The following is a 22,896-nucleotide window of genomic DNA, read 5'->3' as shown; positions in this document are numbered from 1 at the left end:
AGCCAGTGGCTTTTATCAGAAGTACTCCCATCTCATCTCATCCATCCTAATTAAGCTAAGAGTTAAAAGAGTTTGTGATATAATTAATATTCAAAACTTAGGCAATAAAAGAATATAATATCAAAGACAATTTTGTAGGGGCGGATTTTTTGGGAGGATTGAAATGACCTATGGATCGAAGATTAGTCTTTCCCCGAGATCTGCTCTTGGATTCGTCCTGATTTTTTTTTAGTAATCTTTGTTTAACCTTGGATTGGATGGAGAAAATAAGGAGCTAGATTGAATGAAGTGGGAACAGGGAGATGAAACTTTTGTCAAAAGGGCAAATGAGTAAATTGAGATGGCTGGAGAGAGCGAATACAGAAGGAAGATGATACTGGAAGACAAGTGCAATCCATTGGGTCCCCAAGTGGAAGTGGTCTCTTGCTTGGGTCCTGTTCCCTGTTTCTCTCTCACTTTCTTTCCTCTCCTTGGGATGTCCGCAACCATCTTGCTTTCTTTCCATATCATTATATATTTTCTTTTCCTTTCCTTCTGTTTCTCTCTCTCTCCCGAGAAACTTTTAACCTTAATCCCTTTTTAACTTGTATAAATACCTCACACATGCAACAACTCCCTTGAACACATCCGTCCCCTATTTCCATCTCCCTCTTTCTGTCTCACTTTCATCACCATACGTACCTCTCTCTCTCTCTCTCTCTCTCTCTCTCACAGTTTTCTCTTCTTTGATTACTGCTTCTGAATTATTTTCTTCATGGCTGAACTGAACCCTAATACAACAGCCAGTAATGGACGCTTAAAGCTCTTCGGCTTCAACGTCTCAGAAGACGAAGAAGTGGACTCCAACAAGACTCCATCTGGGTCGCCGGAATCTGCCTGCTTTCCGCCGCCTGACGGCCGGAAATACGAGTGCCAGTACTGCTGCCGCGAATTCGCCAACTCGCAGGCTCTGGGCGGCCACCAGAACGCCCACAAGAAGGAAAGGCAACAGCTGAAGCGAGCTCAATTGCAAGCCAGCCGGAACGCCGCCGTTTCCTTCATGCGGAACCCCATGGTCTCCGCCTTCGCTCCTCCGCCGCACCTCCTCGCCCCCTCCGGCCCTATGGTGGTTCCGGGACCGCAGCCCCCGTCCTGGGTCTACCTCCCGCGGGCCGCTCCGCCGTTCCAGGTGTCCCACGGCTGCGTGTTCCCGTCGTCTAGCGGGAGGGTTGCGCCGGCGGGACAGTGCGCCGGCGGTGCGGCGGAGTCAACATTGGCGGCCGGTCCGCAGCAGGGTCGGTCCCATGGGAGAGTCGATGGGCCTTCGTTGAGCAGGTTCTCGAGGGGCGACAGTGGGCCCAACTTCGACGACGCATTCGGCTTGGACTTGCACCTTAGCCTGGCTCCAGCCGGGCCCTGAGGTTGGTTCCGTTCGGCTTTGGCGTGAACTACCTCGGCTTGTCGCTCTCCGACTCGGCTGGCGAGCTGCTATAAGTTACCCCTGTCGGACAATCTTGTAAATTTTCAAATTTTATTTATGTATTTTTTTTTTTCAAGAAAGTAAATTTAACTCAGTACATGGATTAACTCTCAACAGTGTTTTACAGTATTTTCATTTAATTTATAAGAAAATTACTCATTTGCCCTCTTATGAAATCTGACATTGTGCTGCTACTCATAAGGAAACCAAGAAAATGAAAGTGATTTATGTAATGTATGGAAACGCAATTTAGTTCTGAAAAATGCCCAATTAACGAAGAGTTATGGGCTAGGTAGTAGTAGTAGTAGTAGTAGTAGTAGTAGTTAGCCGGGTCCTCTGGTGGAATGCGGGATTAATGAGTGCTAGCTTTTCAAACTTAGACCTCAATTACTGCTAGTAAATCGTGGGACCTTACTGATCAAAGAGACGACTTTGAAATACAAGTCTTTGGTGATAAGGTTCTGTAGGGGCTGTTGCCAATTAGAGGTTTTTAATTTAGCATACAAAAATAATGTTTATTTTAAGTTTAAGTTGTAGTATTTCATAATATAGAAGTCACTATTGACTGGTACAAGATAATTAACTCTTAGACTACTACGAAGCCAATCATCTCTTCCGACGCTCATGCTCTCTCTCTATATATATATATATATCACTTCGACTGTCACTCTCTCAATCTATGCCTCTTAACAATCTCAAGTTCTCTCTTGCTATCTCACTTCAACTATCACTCTCTCAATCTTAAGTTCACAAAACCTCTTCAAAACACACTTAATTTCACTATAACATTACATACATATATATATAAATAAATAATAAACTATGGATATCATCTTCTGTCTCTCCAAGAGATGAAGACAACTGTGTAATGGGCCAGGTGAGTTGGTTTGCATTTATTTCTGGCTTTGTAATAACTTTTCTCAGTAGACAAAACTCCTTTTCCTTATTCATCTTGTACCTTTACTTCAAAAGCTCCCTGTGCAGCTACTCATATCTGCCCAAGTAACTTCTCCAGCCAACTCGTTTTACATTTTTGTTGATCAATTTGCTTTATTTGTTTTGAAGCAAAATCCACATGAACTACTTAGGGATGAGAATCCAGAAGACAATTCCCACACAGAAACTCTCTCTCCCCCTCCTTCTATATATATATATATATATATATACACACACATTATATGATTAACCTATTGAAGGATCCGAAGTGCGTTGTAATTAAGATTTCAAGTTGTTAATTTTGTGTGCAAGAAAATTAACAAAATCAGTGAATCTTTTGAAGCAAGAGCTAGTAAGGAACAAGATGAATGAAGAAAAGAAAAGAAAAGAAAAGTCGGGCACTTATAATCTTTTGACATTAGTGAATCTTTGTCATGAAGTAAAACACCAAAATCAGGCATGCTTCATGGACTTAAAAGAGAACAAAAATACACTACTAAATCAGATATCTATAAGAACTACAAATATGCCCTTTTAGAACTAGAAAACATAAGTTCAGATAAACATAAAAAAGAAAATGAAGGTAAAGGAAGAATATGCCCTTTTAGACACTGCTAAATCAGATATCTATAAGAACTACGTACAAATATGCCCTTTTAGAACTAGAAAACATGAGTTCAAATAAACATAAAAAAGAAAATGAAGGTAAAGGAAGAATTGGGAAACTTGAGGAAAACTACACTAGGTTAAAAAAAAAATGAAAGCACGGAACTAAGAAACTTTTAGAGGAAAACAAGAGGACACTAGAACAAAACAATGATTTTGTTTTGCCACATAAATCCATCAAAAGTTGTATAAAAAAAAAAAAACTCCTAAACTTGGTGACAATAATTTACTGGCTAATATATTTGTCTCAACATTTATCTATCGCTAAAATGTTGAGTTTATTTAAATTTTATATTTGGGACAATTATATCAGTCGCAAAATTGTCACAAAATAGTAATTTAGCAACGAATCACATTGCGTCACTAAATCATTAAAAAGATAAAATTAATTTTTAAAACATTTGTTTCTAACTTCATCTCAAAATATTAAAATAAATAAAATAAATGATTGTATGTTGGAATTAATTTTAGGAAAAGTGTGGCTAGCTAATTCTGGCAACAAAAAAAAAAAAACAATTCTTTATTTGTTGATTAGAAAACTAATTTTGGGTCATTCCATTAGTAAGTTATTATTTAGAGATAGATAAGTGTGTCGCAATTTCTTAAATTAGCAACAAACAAATCGATCACTAAATGTTGGTATTATAAAATAAATATGTTAATTTATATATTATATGAAAGTTCTTTTTGTAATATAAAAAAGATTTATTAGAAGCAGCACAACACAAAAGTTTGAGAATATTCACCTTTATTTGCTCAAAAATGCCTTTAAAGAAATATATAACATTGTTAAATATGAGAAGTATATGTCAATAAAGTCGTGTTTTAGTGGTAACCCTAAGGCATAAAGGATTTTCATTTTGATTCCTTCTTCTATTTTAATAATTGTATTTAATGAGTAATAGTTTAATGATCACAATCACTTATATGTATTGAAATGCACTTGAACTCACAAAAAATCAAAAATGTTAGTTAGATACTCAATTTTAATATTTAGAGTTGTTAGGTTGCATAAAAGTAATGGCATCACACACCAAAGAGGGGAATGAATTAGGTGTTTAAGAATTTAAAAAATTTGTGGAGATTTTAAAAGATAAATCACAAAATAGTAAAATGTAAGCAAAATACACAATCAAAATAATACTAGAACACAAGAATTTTAGAGTGGTTCGGGTAAACCCAGTCTACTTCATTACTCTAACTCTCATTACTCTAACTCTCCACTGTTAGTATAGTATGTCCTAATGTTAGATTTAAATGACGTTTAGTGAGTTTGTAATAAATGCATTTGTTGTATCTTTATATATATATATATATTAATAAAAGACAAGTTTATTTTCATGTATAAACTCTCCAATTTATTATTTGAATGAATTCGTAGATCTTTTATTTGAGAGTCTTAGTCTTAAGTGTTAAGAATATGTGATGAGATTCTTTGGCGACAATACTTCTTAGATGATTTCTAGTTTTTAGATTAATTGGATGAGGACTCTAACTTGTCGAGTATGGACCAACATAAAATTTACTATCTTGATTAGTATGAGTTACTGATGGTAAGGGTACTAAATCACATATCATAAGACATAAGAATGTCTCTAGTAAACTCGTGGGTGGTTGTTGGAGAACAATACACTAAATGTAATGTCAATGATTGACCACATGGCATTGCAAATAATGGCTATATCGTCTAGTTGTGATAGTGCAGCTAATCCTTGGACTTAAATTAACATAGTTGTCTTATGTATTAATGTGCGAGATTTGCTAATGGGCCGAACTATCCAATTGTGAGGTAAAGAGGTTTATCTATATAGTTTCGTATTGTTGGTATATGAAAGCAGGTGTTCGGGGATAAGATTCGTCACCCTTGTTGTTATTAATAGGGTGAACGTCCTATGTGGTCTACTGTTAATGTGACAAGACAGTCTCTGATCAAGGCAGATTGATTATCAAGAAAGGTATTTCCTGAGGTGTCATCTAATTACTCTAATAAGATTTGACACATAGTTACTGAGTTTATCATTCCATGACTCTTGTTCAGTCGAGACATTAGGTGATGAAATGATTATAGTACACGGTAATCGTCAACTGTAATAGATTCACTTTAAATAAAACTTCATTGTCTTCTATATTCACCTAAACCACTGTTTGACACTTTTCAGGACCTCTTGGATCATTACTGGGATATGGCGAGATTCATGTGATGGGTCAAGGTGTTGACTAGTGCCAAATGAGTTTTGGTACTATCTGTTTGCTAGCAGACAATGAACCTAAAAAGTCACATACTATATAGTGTTGTGTCTGGTATCAGCACTACATACACTTGTGTCTTAGATATGTCATTAAGTGTTAATGTCAACAATACGTTCATTATTAGCGTGCTAGAGCATTAAGAGTTAATTGCCTCATGTTTGGGAGTCGACTGCCTTGGTAGTTGACTGGCTAGTGGATGGGAGTCGACGCCTCAGCCTCCTAAGTGAGGTCCACGTGGCAAGAAATTGGAGAGACAGGTACTCGGATGAAGAAATCGAATGTGAGGAGAAGCAATTGGAGAATACATAAACCTTCTATTTGACTTCTTATGCTTTATTTGCTTCTTCTGTTCTTTTTCTATTTCTATCTCAAAAATTAATAGGTGCGTTATTTTCACACGTGAAAGACATACAAGTGCTGGTGGTACGGAATCCTCGGGCTAGCATAGGAGAGGTGCACGAAGTGATATCGATTAGCACGCTAAGTGTGGACAAACTAGGACTACCACGACATGAGGTGGAATTGGTCTCGATACAGAAACGATTTCTGTATCCAACCTGACATTGGACTTTAGGTATTCATTTATTTTATTTCATATGATGAAATAACATGTAGCTTAAATATCCAAATTATGTATGGTGTGTGCATTTATTGTTTTCACTGTGTATGTCTGATGCATATAAAAAATTTTAATTTTACCCACACCACCATACATGAATTCCTTCATCCACTAAAAATTTCAAAATCTACTATCACCTCCTACTTTATCAAGTAGGGCATTTAGCACAATCGCTAAGAAATACAACCTCCTACTATACCAAAGTAAGCTCTTTGGCTCACAAGTTAGGAATTATAACAACGAGGTACAAAGAGAAGATCTGAGAGTTAACACTATCCGTTACAATGATCTCTCAAGTAAAGATACAAAGGTTAAAACAAAACGACACAAATGATATATGCAGCCTTTTTGAGAGAAAAATAAAAGTACAAGCACTAGTAAGAAGATGAATAATTCTTGTAAGATCAAATTAATTCATTTCCATCCATTAACCATCTCTAGTACATCCATGGGTTGTATTTATAGACTTCTTCAAAATTTGAAGAAAAACTAGTTGTTTTGAACTGTTAGACCTTGCAAACTAACCGTTGAAATGATTTGCGATGAAAATGGTCGATGGGCTAATAGAAACGGTCAACCGATTAGTGTAAAACCTTAAGAAACAATCGACATGAGGGAGAAAAATGGTCGACAGGGATAAAAATAATTGATCGATTTCTATGTAGTAGCTATCGACTAGAGCTAGCCTAGAGCTTCTGTTGGTCCCTTAGGGTATGGCCACTTAAGAAGGGGGTGAATTGAGTAATTAATTTTTTTTAATTTTAATAAATATTCTTGATTAATGATTTTATTGAAAAATATATATTTGATAAATATAATAAATTATATTTGAGATTAATAATAAATGTAAGCAACAAGATATAACAAAAATAAATACAATAAGGCACAAGATAATTTCTAGTGATTTGGTGTCTTTACATACACTTAGTCCACTCTCCCAAGGTCTAATCACCCTTGGGGTTCCACTAAAATAATTTCACCAAGATTTCTACACTAACTCACATTGAAAACTAAATATACACCTAGATTACAACTGGTTCTAGGCAACCACTACACCAAAGTTTTCTTCCTAGTTTACCTTGAAAACTTGATTCACCTAGATTTTAATGGTTCTAGAAAACTTATACAATTTACGATAATAATTTAAATATTACAAATAATTTGTCCACACTTGGACACAAATAAGCAATTAAGAACAAATTATACAAGGCAATAATATTTAAATAAATAAATAAATTTATAACCTCAAATGGAGAAGTTTGGATTTGTATCAGAAGACTTGAAGAACTTTTCTCCTCTTACTTTGTGGCTCTTCGGTGGATGTGCAATAATGTTTCGAGAGCCTAGGATTACTTGGATATTTTGTTTGAGAGCGTTTGAAAGCTTTCGGGTGCTTTGGATATGCAATGGAAGCACTTGATGCTCAAAAAATGAGTTTGGAGGGTTTTTATAAGCATTTTAGCCACTAAAGAAATAGTTAATATGAAGTTTGAAATTCAAAAAATGTTTGGATTTTTTCAAACAATAAGAAAACATGTCTCACACTTAATTCAAAATAAATTTATTTTTTACATGAGAAATTAAGATTTAAAAATTCAAATATAAACTTTTGAGACATAAATGATTAAAATAAGAAAATATGTCTAAAATCAATTTCCTTTAATTTAAAATAAATTTAATTTTTGTACGAGTAAGAGAAAACATGTTTAAAAATAATTCTCCTTTAATTCAAAATTTGAAAATTCAAATATAAGCTTTTGAGACATAAATGATTAAAATAAAAAAACATGTCTAAAAATAATTCTCTTTTAATTCAAAATAAATTTATTTTTTGTATGAGTAAGAGAAAATATGTCTAAAAATAATTCTCATTTAATTCAAAATTTGAAAATTCAAATATAAGCCTTTGAGACATAAATGATTAAAACAAAAAAACATGTCTAAAAACAATTCTCTTCCAATTCAAAATAAATTTACTTTTTGCATGAGTAAGAAAAAAATATTTATATCATAAAAATATTTTTGTTAATCATCAAAACTTAATTAATACGAGCAAGTTAGCTCAACAGCTTCCATACGATTGGTTGACAGATTTGGAAAGCCAGTCGATAGCTTTCAAGGAAACGATCGGTCGATTTTTAAAGATGATCGATAGCTTACTTGTTTTTAACAACCCTAAAACAAAGATAAAAAATGGTCAACAGTTTCACTAACGTAGTCGATAATTTTGACTTCAAAAAGAGTGTTTTTGATATGAAAAATATTTTGACACTCTTAACACATTTGATTTCAAAAAAAAATATAAAAAATTAATTTCAAAATAAGTATATAGGATTTTGTAGACATTGAAAGCACGTATAACCTTTGGCATTGATTGAATAAAATATTTTTCATTTTCAAAGATAAAATATAATTCATTTTCAAATGCCAAATATAAAAAAAAAAAATCATTATCAAAACATCATCAAAAGCAAAACAATAATTTTTCCATTTTTTATGATAACAAAACTACTACGAAATACGCAAAAAGGACATTTTGCAAAAGGATTGAATTTTTTTTTCCATTTAACAAAGTGGGAATTGGGAAAAACAACAATTTAAGAATACTTTGGGGTAAGATAAAATTTTAAAACTCCTCCTTAATCAATACATACATAAAAAATTTGAAAATAATTTTGACACTATAACTCCCCTTTAATTTGAGAAATCAATATGATTTGAGACATTTTTGAAAGAATTTTGCAATCAAAATCATTAAAAAAATCATCATAAACATGAAGAGTTGAGAGATATAGGACCAAGATTGAATTTTGAAAGCTTCTTACTCTTTGTTGGAAAAATGAGAGGTGATCTTCTACCATTTCCTTCTTTTCTTCATGCTTAATTCGTCCATAAATGCTTTGACTTTGTAGCTTCATTTGGGTGTCAAGCATACTTGCAAAAATTATCTATCTACAAGATTTTAGTGTCCAAACCATTTTGGGTTTACCATTGTTAGTATTGAAAGTCTTTTTTGGAACCCATATTTGTTTATATCTTGTGAGATGATTTTTTATAAAATGATACCAATAGTTAGAAAGTGAGGCAAATGATTTTTGTTTTCTTTTTATGAAATTGGTTTACTTTTCATCCTTATGCACATTTCTATTAACAAAAGAATTTCTCGGTATCAAAACTTGTTTGGATCCTTGAGGATTAGAATGAGAAGCATTAGATAACTTGGTTTTCTTAGGAATTCATTTCATGTTAGGGCCACTAGATGATTTTCTTTTAAAATGACAACAAAATGCAATGCGGCTTGATTTACAACAATAATAACATTTCTTAATTATGAAAAGAATTATTACTTGGTTTTCTCAAGAAATGTCCTTTCTGCTTTTGATTTTCTTTAAGAAAAAAAGAGTTTTTATGTGATAAATTTTTATAGCGATTTGGTTGAATGACATGAAACTCTTTTTGTGAGAACATTTTGTTGGAAGCTTTTAAAGATTTATTTTCAATTTTTAACCCTTCCAACTTCTTTGACAAGAAATGCAATTGATTTTGATTTTTTTTTATATTTTAAACAAATATTTTCAAACTTTTCATTCGGGTCATTGAAAGCATTTAACATAATATTATATGACAATGCATCATGAGATTTTATATTATCATTTGGTGCAATATCCTCATGATCATTAAGAGCAATAATAGAAGTAGAGGTTATCTCTTCTTTTCATTTCTTTTTACCATGATATTGATGCCATGCTTTCATAAGAGTTGCCTTTCTCCTTTGTTTGTTGATGACTTGAGAGATTTTTAACCCGCATACTTTTGTCAACATCCTTATACCTTTGGTTAGTAAGATAAATTGAATCAAGAGCATTCAATATATCTTTAACATTAAAACATTTAGAAACTTTAACACGATCATTATCATTTAAGGCATATTGTAAAATATGCATAACTCTAATAGTGAAATGAATGCAAAAGACATAATCATAATAATGCTAGAGACACAAGAATTTTAGAGTAGTTTGACTAAACCCAGCATATTCCACTACTCTAGCTCCCTACTAGAGACTTCAAAATTCAATATCACTTCTTATTTAACCCATGGTAGGCCTTTTAGCACAACCGTTAGGAAATACAACCTCTTATTTATACCAAAGTAGGCATTCTAGCTCACAAGTTATGAATTACAACAACAAAGTACAATGAAAAAATTTAAGAGTTAACACTCTCAGTTACAATAATCTCTCAAGTAAAGATACAAAGATTAAAACAAAATGATACAAATTATAGATGTAGCATTTTTGAGAGAAAAATGAAAGTACAAGCACTAGTGAGACAATGAATAATTCTTGTAAGCTCAAATTAATTCATTTCCATCCATTAACCTTCTCTAGTGCATCCATGGGTTGTATTTATAGGCTTCTTGAAATGTTGAAAAAAAAACTAGTTGTTTTGAACCATTGGAACTTACAAAACTAGCTGTTAAAGTGATATGTGATGAAAACGGTCGATAGGCTTATAGAAACGGTCAACTGATTAGTGCCAAACCTTAAGAGAAGGTCGATATGAATGAGAAAAACAGTCGATGGGGACAAAAATAGTCAATCAGTTTTTATGCAATAGCTGTCGACCAAAGCTGGATGAGAACTTGCATATATATAACCAATCAATATGCTTGGAAAGTCGATCAGCAGCTTTCAAGAAAATGGTCGACCGATTTTTAAAGATGGTTAACAATTTGCTTGCCTCTAACAGCCCAAAAACAAAGGTACAAAACGATTGACAGTATCACTAACATTGTCGACAGTTTTGACTTAAAAAAAAGTGTTCTTGATATGAAAAATATTTTGACATTTTAACACATTTGATTTGAAAACAAATACCAAAAATTTATTTCAAAATGAATATATAAGATTTTGTAAACATTGAAACCACATATAACCTTTGGTATTGATTGAATAGAGTATTTTTCATTTTCAAAAATAAAATATAATTTATTTTCAAATGACAAATATAAAAAGTTGTTCATCATCAAAATATCATCCAAAGCAAAACAACAAGAGTGGCATTTTATTTTAATTTATTATACATTTGCATTGATATAAAATATAATATAATACATCAACATGTAACTATTACCCCAATTGTCAAAATTGAGTGTATATTTCCAGAAAAGAATACGATAAGTATATTAAATATATCAACTTTAGAGTATAAAAATAGCTAAGAAGCTAAATTATTGTCTAAAAATATTATTAAAATAAGTTAATAATGTTATCTTAGTTATAAATTGAATTGCAAATTTTTTTTATCTCTATCTATAGTCATTAATAATTTTCATAATCTTGTACTAGAAAAGAATCCCTCATCTTCTATGGATCCCCTTTTAAGTCTATTTATGAGACTGTCACAAAAATAAACCTCCAATTGATGTCTATTTCAATTAAATATGTTCTTTAAAATTTTGTTTAGATTTCTTATATACAAGCTCAATTAACATCCCGTTAAAAATACAAATGTTGCACTATGGATCTGATGATGCGGAGACTGATCACCCTCATCTACCTCAGTCCGAGTGCCTGCAATGGAGTCGAAGACTTGCTCCCTCGGGATCACTCTGACGTTCAAGTCAGATTACCAGAGTAACACCTCGTTTCCTAGTATGTAACTCCAAACTTAGAGAAAGAAAAGGTTTGATCCCTTACCCGTCACTGGTCCTTCTTCTTTATCCTCTTGCTAAGGTAAGGATTCTTTTTCAATCACTGGGATCCCTATCTCGTTCTTCACAGAGTTGGAATCTTACCGATATGGATTCCATAACTGTTGCCGAGGAGTTCGGGGTTATTCCAATCTCCATGATTTCTCGGTGTGATGGTTGATCTCGAGGAATTCAGAGAATCTTTGCCGAGCAACCGACTAACCAATGTGGTGAGGCATATCTGCCACGTGTCGTCTTTGGGCCTAAGTAGGATGATGTCAAGGGAGTGGCTCCTTAATTGGTGGGCACGTGTCACTGCTGCCAATGGCTATATTCCTAGGGGTATTGGAGTAATTATGGACTCGGTGGTGTTTACCCTCATCAAGATCATTTTGATTGAAAATATATTGATAATGCATCGAGGCATGGCACTTAGAAACTTATACTTATTTTCCTTAAAACTCAATTTATCTTACCATAAACTACATTGGTGTGTTATTCCAAAGTTTTAAGATAAAAACACTACTTTGTTTGAATGTGTTTTGCACAAAACGCAATCAAATTACTTTGTAATCACCAATGACAATGCAATGATCAATCCCTTAAAAGATTGTTAATACACTAATTAAACTTTAAAAATGATCTAAAAGTATAGAAAAACATCTCTATCTTTTGGAACCATATGAGCACCAGAGTGAGAATTTGTCGAACTTTCTAAATATTCTCATGCGTCTTCTATTATCTATCTTTTAGTTTTTTTATTATTCATCAAAATCACCCCTCCTCTTCTTAGATTATTTTAAATGTAATAAAAATGAAAATTTCAAAACTTTTAGGGTAAATTTTCAAAGAAATTTTAGTAAGTATCAAAATATAAATCTGGAGGCTTCAAAACATTGCTTATATAATGCTTAAGAAAGCTTCAAAACATAACTTTTGTGTTTCTAAACACCAACATGTCCCAAAGTATTATTTAAATTTTTATGCTTGCTAGTGTAATACTCTAAGATCCTAGAGAATGGTAGTATATATCGAGGATAAGTAAGAAAGAAAATAACATCAGTTAGATATCTTTTGGGCTGAATATAAGCAAAGAACTCTTGAGTTAAGCTTGCTTGAGCTGGGGAAGCTCAGAGATAGGTGACCCTCTGGGAAGTTCGCATAAGGCCCATCAAGATAGGTTTTTTTGGTCCTTCTTATCGCTCGATGTGGGATGTTACAAGTGTTATCAGAGTCGACCCTTGGTGAAGGTGGTTCGATGAGGGCGGGGAGTGGCGCGAGGGCGCAAGAGCCTGAGCAAGGAGCGGCTCCTGACATACTTCTAGGATGACAGCCTTTAAAGGGGAAAAGATCTAGGACCAATTATAAGGTCGCATGACAAGGATGTCATGTGTTCAAGAGGGGGAGAATGTAATACCCCAAGAGCCCAGAAAATTGTAGTATATATCGAGGATAAGTAAAGAAGAAAACAACACTAGCTAGATACATTTTGAGCTGGAATGTATGCAAAAAACTCTCGAGTTAAGCGTGCTTTAGCTAGGAAAACTCAAGGATGGATGACCCATTGGGAAGTTCGCGTAGGTTCATCAGAGTAACTTATTCCTGTCCTTTCTATCACTCGATGCAAGATGTTACAGTTAGTGGTAGTGTGCAATGATCAAAGAAATAAGAAAAAATTATTGGAATTAAATCTGATGGTGTTATTTAGGGGTGAACAATATTTTGGTTAAATCAAAATAATTAAACTAAATTGGTTAAAATTGTTGGTTCAATACAATTCAATTCAATTTTTTAATTTTAGTTATTTTAATTTAGTTTAAACAATTTAATTAGTTTGATAACTGGAGAGACTGAATCTTCAGCCCTAGTGTTCTTTGTAGAAGAATTAAAGAGTCATAATGGTTATACAATTTAAAATTTGAAATTATAATCATTACTCATTTGATTTGTCTTCCTAATAAGAAATTTTGTTTATCATATTTATGTCAATATTTTGTATAGTATACAAAAATATAACGTGCAATAATAAAAATATATTATATATACAAAAAAATATATCATACAATAACTATATACAAATCGTTCGTGTATACATGTACCATTTTTATTATATACTATTTATAACAACAATAACAACATATCCAGCCTTTATCCCACTATTTGGGGTCGGCTACATGAATTCTAGACTTCCATGTATTTTTGTCTTTTATCATATCTTCATTTAGATCCATACACTTTATATCAAACTTTAATATTTCTCCCAAAGTCTCTTGGGTTTATCTCTATCTCTTTTTTTTATCTAATTGTTCAATTTCATCAATTCTCCTCGTATAAACGTCTCTTGGTCTTCTTCTCACATATCCAAACCATCTTAGTCTAGTCTCTCTCATCTTCTCCTTGATTGGCATTACTCCTACCTTATTACGAATAACTTTATTTTTAATTTTATCTTTTTCTCTATGGCTGCACATTCATCTTAGCATCCTCATCTCCGTTACGCTTGTCTTTTGCTCATACTGGTATTTGATTGCTTAACATTCTAAGCCATACAACAAAACTAGTCTTATAACTGTCCTATATAATTTTTCTCTCAGTTTTAATGGGATTTTACCATCACATAACATTCTTGATGCATTTCTCTATTTTAGCCAACCTACTTTAATTCTATGCGTGGCATTCTCGTGAATTTCTCCATCTTTTTGAATCACTGATCCCAAATATCGAAAATAGTCTTTTATTTGTATGATTTGATCTTCTAATTTTATTATAACATTCTCCACTCTTGCATTCTTACTAAATTTACATTTCATATATTCTATTTTCCTTCTACTTAATTTAAATCCCTTAGATTCTAAATTGTTTCTCCACAACTCAAACTTAGTGTTCATTCATTCTTTTGTTTCATCCACCAATACTATGTTATTTGCAAATAGCATACACCATGGCACCTATGTTACACGGAAACACCTCATAGGAGCTGTTTCCCCATTTCGGACCCTATTTATGCCTATTGTTTTTAGAAGAATGTTCGTTTCCACGTTTCCGTTTCCTATCGAAACGTTTCTCTTTTCGTTTCCGTGCAACATAGCATGGTACTTCTGTCTGAATGTGTTTAGTGAGTTCATCTATTACTAAAGAAAATAAGTATGGACTTAGTGTAGAACCTTGATGCAGTCCCATTATAATTTTAAATAGTTCAGTATCCCCTCCGCATGTTCTGATCCTTATCTCTGTACTGTGATACATGTCCTTAAGGGCTTGTATATAAGCTATTCAGACTCTTTTCTTCTCTAAAACCCTCCATAATACTTCTCTAATGACCCTATCATAGGGTTTTTCTAGATCTATAAACACCGTATGCAGGTCCTTCTGATGAACCCGATACTTTTTCATTAGGTGTCTTAGTAGGTATATAGCTTCCATTGTTGACCTATCAAGCATGAAACCAAACTAATTTTCCAAGACGTCTATTTTTTTTCTGAGCCTCTGCTCTATTGCTCTATTCTAGAGTTTCATGGTATGGGTCATTAACTTAATTCCTCTGTAATTTTCACAGTTTTGAACATCTCTTTTGTTCTTGTATATAGGAACTAAAGTACTCTTCCTCCATTCACCTAACATCTTTTTTTATTTAAGCATCACATTAAATAATTTCATTAGCCAGGAGATGCCCTCTTCTCCCATGCATTTCCATGTTTCTATTGGTATATTATTCGGTCCCACCGCCTTATGATTTTTTATCATTTTTAATGCTTGCCTTATTTCTTTTAAACTTATGCGTCGACAAAATGTATAGCTCATGTTCCCTTCGAAGTTACTAAGATGTCTCAACCTAACTCTTGTGTCCCCACCATCATTGAATAAATTTATGAAATAATCATTCCATCTCTCCTTAATCGCTCCCTCATTCACTAATATATTTTGGTTTTCATCTTTTATATGCATTTCACTTTGTTTATATCCATTATTTTTCTTTCTCTTGCTTTATCTAATTTATATATTTCCATTTCTCCATCTTTTGTATCAAGTCGTTTATATAGATTCTCGTATACTTTTGAACTTGCTTCACTAATAGCTCTTTTTGCTACTTTTTTTGCTTCTTTATAATTTTTTAAGTTTTCTTCATTGCTGCATTGATATACAATCTTATACTAAGTTTTCTTATTTCTAATTTTCAATTGTAGTTCTTCATTCCACCATCAAGACTCCTTAAGGTTTGAGACTATCATTTATATCTCCAACGAGTACATTTGTCGTGCTTCTTAGGGCAGTAGCCATTTCCCTCCACATTTGGTTTGCCTGTCCTTCTCCATTCCATTCCATTCTACCTCTTAATTTTTCTTTGAAAATTAATTGTTTCTCTATTTTTAAATCCCACCACCTAATTCTTGAATTTTGTTTTATATGATTTTTTCTCTTCTAATTTCTTACTTGGATGCCAAGTACCAAAAGTCTATGTTGAGTAGTCAAACACTCATCCGATATCATCTTACAATCCCTACAATATAATCGATCATCTTATCTCATGTTGATGTAATCTATTTGAATGCTTGATGTGACATTTTTATGTGATACTATTTATATTATGTACTATTTATATTATACATAATACTTCTTACAATAAAAATGTTACTTGGACATTCAGGAGGAACACTTAGTGTGAATATATTATACATTTATATTAATTAAATGCATAATATAATATACTAATATAAAAATATTATACAATTTTTTTTTATTCTTATATGTCCAAATAATATATTTTTTTAATAATGTACAAGATACTGGTCTGATTAAATTAGATAGAATTTATTTAAAATTAATAATAATTCATAATAGTCATATCTTAAATAAAATTATGATGAATTTTACATGTACCACATCAATTTAGAAAAGTAGCTCCACGAGATTATAAGAAACAGTAAATTGCACTCAGACTAAATCACTTGTGATTTAAGTTATTTATATAAAATTTTTCTATATTTTAAAAATATTTCTAGAGGTTCGTGTAATTTATTTTTTATTTTTTTGGGTCATCTTTTCTATTAATTTAAAAATATCTCTCAAAAATAGGTCTCTCTACAATTTAACCCATCTTATAATAAATTTTAGTGCAATTTAACCTACACAATTTTATTAGAGTTAATAGGAACTGTTTACTTCTATAAAATTCAATCTTGTATACTTAGGATAAATTGCTTCTAGACCCTCTATAATTTGACCCGTTTTACATGAAGACTCCTCATGTTTTAAAAATAGCTTTGGAATCTTTGTAACATAATTTTTTTTTGGCTCAGACACCACTATTGTTACAAACATCATTAATTAAATCTTAATTAACTCAACAAAACTCTAATTAAATTTTATTAAATTAAATTTAATCAAGGTGAGAGAGAGGAAGAAGAAAACTAGCAACTATATCTAGTGATGTAGAGTAGCAATAATATGGATGTGCAAAGGCAACTCGATTTTCTCCAAACGTCGATGTAGAAAGTGACAAGATTGGTTAACAAGTGATGGGTTGGAGAATAGTGGTGAGCTACCTCTGTTGCAAAATTTGGTGCTTTGGCTATGACATCATACTCATCATTAAAGTCAAATAATTTTGAACAAATTTAAATAGGTAAATGAGAGAGGAAATGGACGATGGCTTTGAAAAACTTATATTAGATAATTTTGAACAATTTTGAGATAACAACTAAATTTCTTTATTGAATGATCTAATCTCTAAACTTACCTTTTCCTTGCTTTCTTTGTTAAACCCAAATTGGGAAGATGAAGAAATCCTCATATTCCTTCTCATTCTTCTTCTAATTTTTTTCTCTTTTTATCTTTCCCCCTATGTGCGTGAAAACTCTTTCTTTTTTTTTTTTTGGTGGGGGGGAAGGGGTTTGGTGTTTCTAAAACATCTACTATATCAAAATGTTGACAAACACAAAAGAAAAAAAAAACGTTTATGAGCCATTTTTATAATTTTAGAAATATTTTGAAACTGTCTCATAATATTAAGAAAATATTAAAAACACATTTCCAATTCCAAATTTTGTTTCTGGTTAGAAAAATTCCGTTCCTAACCAGATTATGCTTAATTAATTTTTTATATTTAATTAGTAAATCATGTTTCATGGATGATAGAATTATGTTTATGTTTGTTTGAATGGATATGGAATTTATATTTTTTTTTAGATATTAAATAACTATTTTTTATAATTTTATATATTAAAAATTATACTTACAAAAAGGCTCTTATATTTTCTTATTTACGCATTTCTTCTTGTTTTTGATTTCTACTTTTTTGAAAAAAGTCATTTTCCTGTTTCTGTTTTGTATCGTATGTGTTTAATATTTTTATTTTTGTGCAACCTAGTTCCTCTCTCCCCCCACGGTCCATCTAACGGTGATGGGTTTTGTTATTCTAGATAGCCCATGGATGGCAATGGGTTCTCAATTGAGGAGTTTTTTTTTTTTAGTTAATTTTTAACTTATTTTTGAGTTTAATTAGTCTAATTTTACCTATTAAAGTTTAATTAATGTTGTTTACTATGAATTAAGTGTTTAAGACAAAAAAAAAAGAAAAAGAAAAGAAAAGAAACAAATGCAAGAGCCTGCAAAGTCATTTTTAGATCTTAGAAGATTTTCATATAAATAGTATAAACTACAAATAGTTTAGAGATTTAGAGACAATTTACCCTATATAATTGTCATCATGCATTAGATATATTCATAGAAGGGTAATTTAGTACTTAAAATAAGATAAAAGTGAAAAAAATCACATAATAGTTATTTGTCAAAGTTGGAGTGCTGTTAACAGTTTGGTTGGTCGGATATACATATATCCCATGCTAGATTTGAAAAAAAAAAAAAAAAAACTAATTATAGGGTTCATGTTCATTGAACAATCACATAACATAAGAGATAGAAGATGATTAAGAAAAAAATCTAAATAGTCTGAATAATCATGTATTGAATGAGAGATGATTATATTTAGAGGTGTTCTTTTAGTCTTGGCACCTCCAATTAACTCTTGAATAGCATCTGTCATTAATTTTCTTAGTCGTGGGACCGAGCGGAGAGATTCCCACAAGAGAGGGCATCTCAATAAATATCAATTAATATATTTATTAAGTTTATACTGATCATTGGTCTTAATAAATATGAAATATTATTATTGAATATTAAAATTCATTAAAAAAAATACTAAAAATTTAGAAAACCGAGTAGATTTCCAAAACTTTTTCACATGCTGCCCAATCCCAATCCCAATCCCAATCCTATTATATTCTCCCTCTGCGTGGGACTTTGGAGTTAGGTTTGATTGGACGTCCGGAGATCATTCCAATTTACGTTTCTAGTCAAACCCAACTGTCCGTAGTTGTCTCCTATCATTACCTAGTTTTTGAAGTCTTAACGCTAGTGGGTTGCTATCCAGAGACATAAAACCCAGCTGCCTTTGAGAAAGAGAGAGAGAGAGAGAGAGAGAGAGAGATGGGAAAACAATGGCTTTCGAAACTGGACAAGCAGTGGAGTGGATTGTGAAACGAATAAAGATAAGAGAGGTAAGGTAGCTTGCGTGCGTAACCAATAGAACAAGACAACGCAAATGCAAGCACCAAAAAGGGTTCTTCATTCAAGGGTTGCCCGATTCCACAAATCAAAACTAATACAAAATAGTCAAAAGAGGCAGATGGCATGGAACCCTCAAAATGGGTTGGCCGTGTTTACGGTGCAAAAGTGAAGAAGCTAATTTAAAGTGAGAAAATTAAATTATACATATATATCCAAGCTGGTGGCTGTCCTCTTTAGGGCGACCCTTGACCCTTGATGTTCTCCATGGATCATCTAATCAGTGGTAATCATGGAGTTTAGATTCTAAGCAATAACAAGGAGAGAGACAATACGCATTGAATACTAATTAATATCGGGATTAGTTTGGATGGGATCGATGGATGCTTTTCCTTTCATATACCTTTTGAAAACTTTGACGGTGGATGATGCAACGGGAGGCAAAGGGAAAAGGAGGGTTTGCACTTTGCAATTGCAAGGCACAATCATGGGATTTGAAAACTTTGGGCACTTAGTAGGAAAAGTAGGTCTTTGTGGGTATGGGGTATGGATGAAAGCATGACTTGCGCACTTGCATTGCATGATCTGTCTTTGACATATGGGAGCTAGAGCAGACCAATGTGCGAGGCTTTTAAGTGCTTGCCGGGGCATACCCACAATATACTTTAATCCCATTCCCACAACTTTGCCCAATCTCTGTCACCCAAATCTAACTGTGCATGTAATTAATTAAGATTATAAATCATGTACTAATTTTGTAATTAATTAATGTTTAAATAATTATTATAAAACCCCCCCCCAGTAAAATTTGAAGTATCCGATGAGAGCCATGAATTTCCAACACTTTTTTCAACTTTGGCAAGGCTAACAAGTAACGATAATGTCTCCTCAAGTGATTGGATGGGGCCCCAATGGCTTCCTCCATCAGTGCATTTAACTGATGCGCCCAACCACTTTAATTCCTTTGGCCAAGCAACTCTCTTTCTCTTGTCTGCAACTCTCTTTCTCTCATACATAGGAAGGTATGTGGGATGAATAATAATGATTTACTTTATTTTATTTGACGGTCTAAATTGATAGTTTAATTAGGGGAAAATATTTAATATATTATTATATTAATTTTAATAGTGTAATGACATATTAAATATTTTGCTTAATTCAAACCTTTAAATAAAATTAAATAGAATTATTCATGTCTACTTGGATTTATTTTATTTTATTTTTTTTTGTGTGGATATGATAGATGATAGTTCATTGAAGTTGAGGAAATGATGTGCGGACGTTTTGCTAGCTAGCTTTCTCACACTTTGGCACTCTGATTTCTAGGAAAGTATTATTTTATTATAACTTTTTATAAAGAATTACTTACAGGAAAAATGGCATTGATTATTCTAAAAAGTACAACACATTATGATAAATTATTTATTTTGAATTAATTAGTGTTGACGATGTATTACAGTTGATCACTACCTAATTCATCTAAGAGTTGTATTTGTGATTAGTTTTTCTTGATCTTAAGGCATTTCTAGTGTTCTCAATCTTGAGCTCGTCTGGGACTTGCTCAGCCTGCAAAAGAAGGTTGGGGCCAATCTCTCAATATATTTTTCGATGATTAAGTCAATTATGGGACTTAAGGTTGAGTGACGCAATTAATAATAACGTAATTAATGAAATATTTAACTCTTAAAATTCACATAATTATATATAGATATATTGTGGAGTTAGTAAAGGGCCCCAATTGTACTACATGAATGATTGGACACAAGGCTAATGGATGACTGTGATCATGATACATGGAATGTTGGATTTGCACCCATTAATTAAGAAATAGTCTGGGGCAGGTCTAAGTTTGGGTTTAGGTCTAATTCTTCATGCAACTTCTTCACATGGGCTTGGCTGTAATTGTTGGTTCTAATGATAGCAAATATATCCCAAGAGGGGAGTGGATTGGGATTTATATAAATTTTTCAATAATTAAAATAATGGTTGATGGCATAATACTATGTTTTGAAATAAACTTTTCTGTTAAGTAAGTTTCGAAACCTACTATATATGTTTTGAAATATATCTCATTGTTTTGCTAGTTTCGAAATATAGAATGTGTGTTTCAAAATATATTTTTATGATTTGCTTGATTCAAAATTTTTTAACTTGTATTTCAAAATAATGATTTTTGACAAAAAATATTTATATAAGTAAGAGTATACCAAAGGTATTTGAGATTAAAGATAGATACTTATGTTTATGAAAAAACTTATGCCTAAGGAAAATATGTTTTAGACTTTGATAACAAATCTTATGAAGATTAAGCAATAATCAATAAGAAAAAGTTAAAGATTAAATGCACACAAGATATATAGTGGTTCGGCACCCCGCCTAGTCCACTACTTTCAAGCTTACCCACTTGAAGGATTTTTCAATTCCAATCACTTTTATTACTGATCAACCACAACAAGGGTTTTACCACGATTCACCCCAAAACCTTATATAATGAGTTTTTATTGCTCAACTCAAATCTTTCACTAAATAAGTTTTTATGGACTTAACTCAAATCTTACAACAAGTGAGTTTTAAGCACAACTCAAACATTTTCCACAATGAATTTTAAGCTAAACTCAAAGCTTACAATATTAACAAGATAAATAGAATTTTATCTTTACAGCCCAATAGAATGTATAGCAATAAATATCTTACCAATGGCTGGACAAACCTCTTAACTTGAGGTGAGGGGAGCTGGACAAGATGAGACTTTAGTTTTCATTTGCTTTTCCTTTTCACTCACAATACACAAGAATAAGATTTGTAGAGGATCTTTTTTGAGAGTTTGAATAAATGATTTGATCACCACTTGTGCTTGTATATGTGTCTCTAGTGTGTGATCTCTTGTTCTAACTTATTCTTCTCTTCAAACACTTGTTATTTATATCAAGAGATAGAAATCTATCCGTTTATAGCCGTTAGAGACAAGACATAAAAAAAGGTTTCAAAACATAGTATATAGGTTTTGAAACACCACAAATTTATACTAAGGTTTCGAAACATACTCCTCATGTTTTGAAACATACAGCCTTTCCAGTTGGACTTACACTTAGAGATAGCAATGAGTGGGAGACATAATCTATTCCCCACTATGATTAATTAAAAGCAGTCACATTCAAATTCAAATTTGAATCTCATAGCATGGAGGATGCATTAAACAAATGATTGAGAAGCATTTTGATAAAAACAAAAGTGCAACACACATGCATCTCGGTTTTGAAATGATCTACTGATAGAAATGTCAAAGATTTCAAAACTTACAATGAAGGTTTCGAAACATACTTCAAAAACTGATTTCAAAACATATGCATCTCAGATCTTTAAATGCTCAGCTGACAGAATGTCAGAGGTTTCGAAACATAGAATACATGTTTCGAAACATAGTCCAAAACCTATTTTGAAAACATATGCATTACATAGATGTTTTGAAATAGCATATACACTTAGAAAAACATTGAAACCTTTTCAAAAGGGGTTTCGAAACATGCACAAAAATATGACAGATTTTTAGAAGGATTTACTTGAAAGCACAATCCATAGTATGTATACATCACAACTTATTTACATAAATAAGTAAATGTCCACATTTTCTTTTATTTATATTTTACCTTCTATTTACTTTAATACATAAATGTAAATAAGAAAGTACCCCTATTTGGATTCAATAAAAAT

General features: G+C 32.2%; 1 protein-coding gene across 1 annotated transcript; it reads left to right on the top strand.

Moving 5' to 3' along the window:
* The first annotated feature begins 401 nt into the window (after positions 1 to 401).
* On the top strand, positions 402 to 1,573 carry LOC127806488 (zinc finger protein GIS3). The gene has a single exon (XM_052343828.1). The coding sequence runs from the start codon at positions 755 to 757 to the stop codon at positions 1,397 to 1,399; it is 645 nt and encodes a 214-aa protein (XP_052199788.1). The 5' UTR covers positions 402 to 754; the 3' UTR covers positions 1,400 to 1,573.
* The last annotated feature ends 21,323 nt before the right edge of the window (positions 1,574 to 22,896 follow it).

The sequence above is a fragment of the Diospyros lotus genome, chromosome 7 (genome assembly GCF_014633365.1).
Source record: "Diospyros lotus cultivar Yz01 chromosome 7, ASM1463336v1, whole genome shotgun sequence".
NCBI classification, from domain to species: domain Eukaryota; kingdom Viridiplantae; phylum Streptophyta; class Magnoliopsida; order Ericales; family Ebenaceae; genus Diospyros; species Diospyros lotus.
The sequence above is the reverse complement of the archived record's forward strand: the minus strand, read 5'-3'. Positions and strand labels throughout refer to the sequence as shown.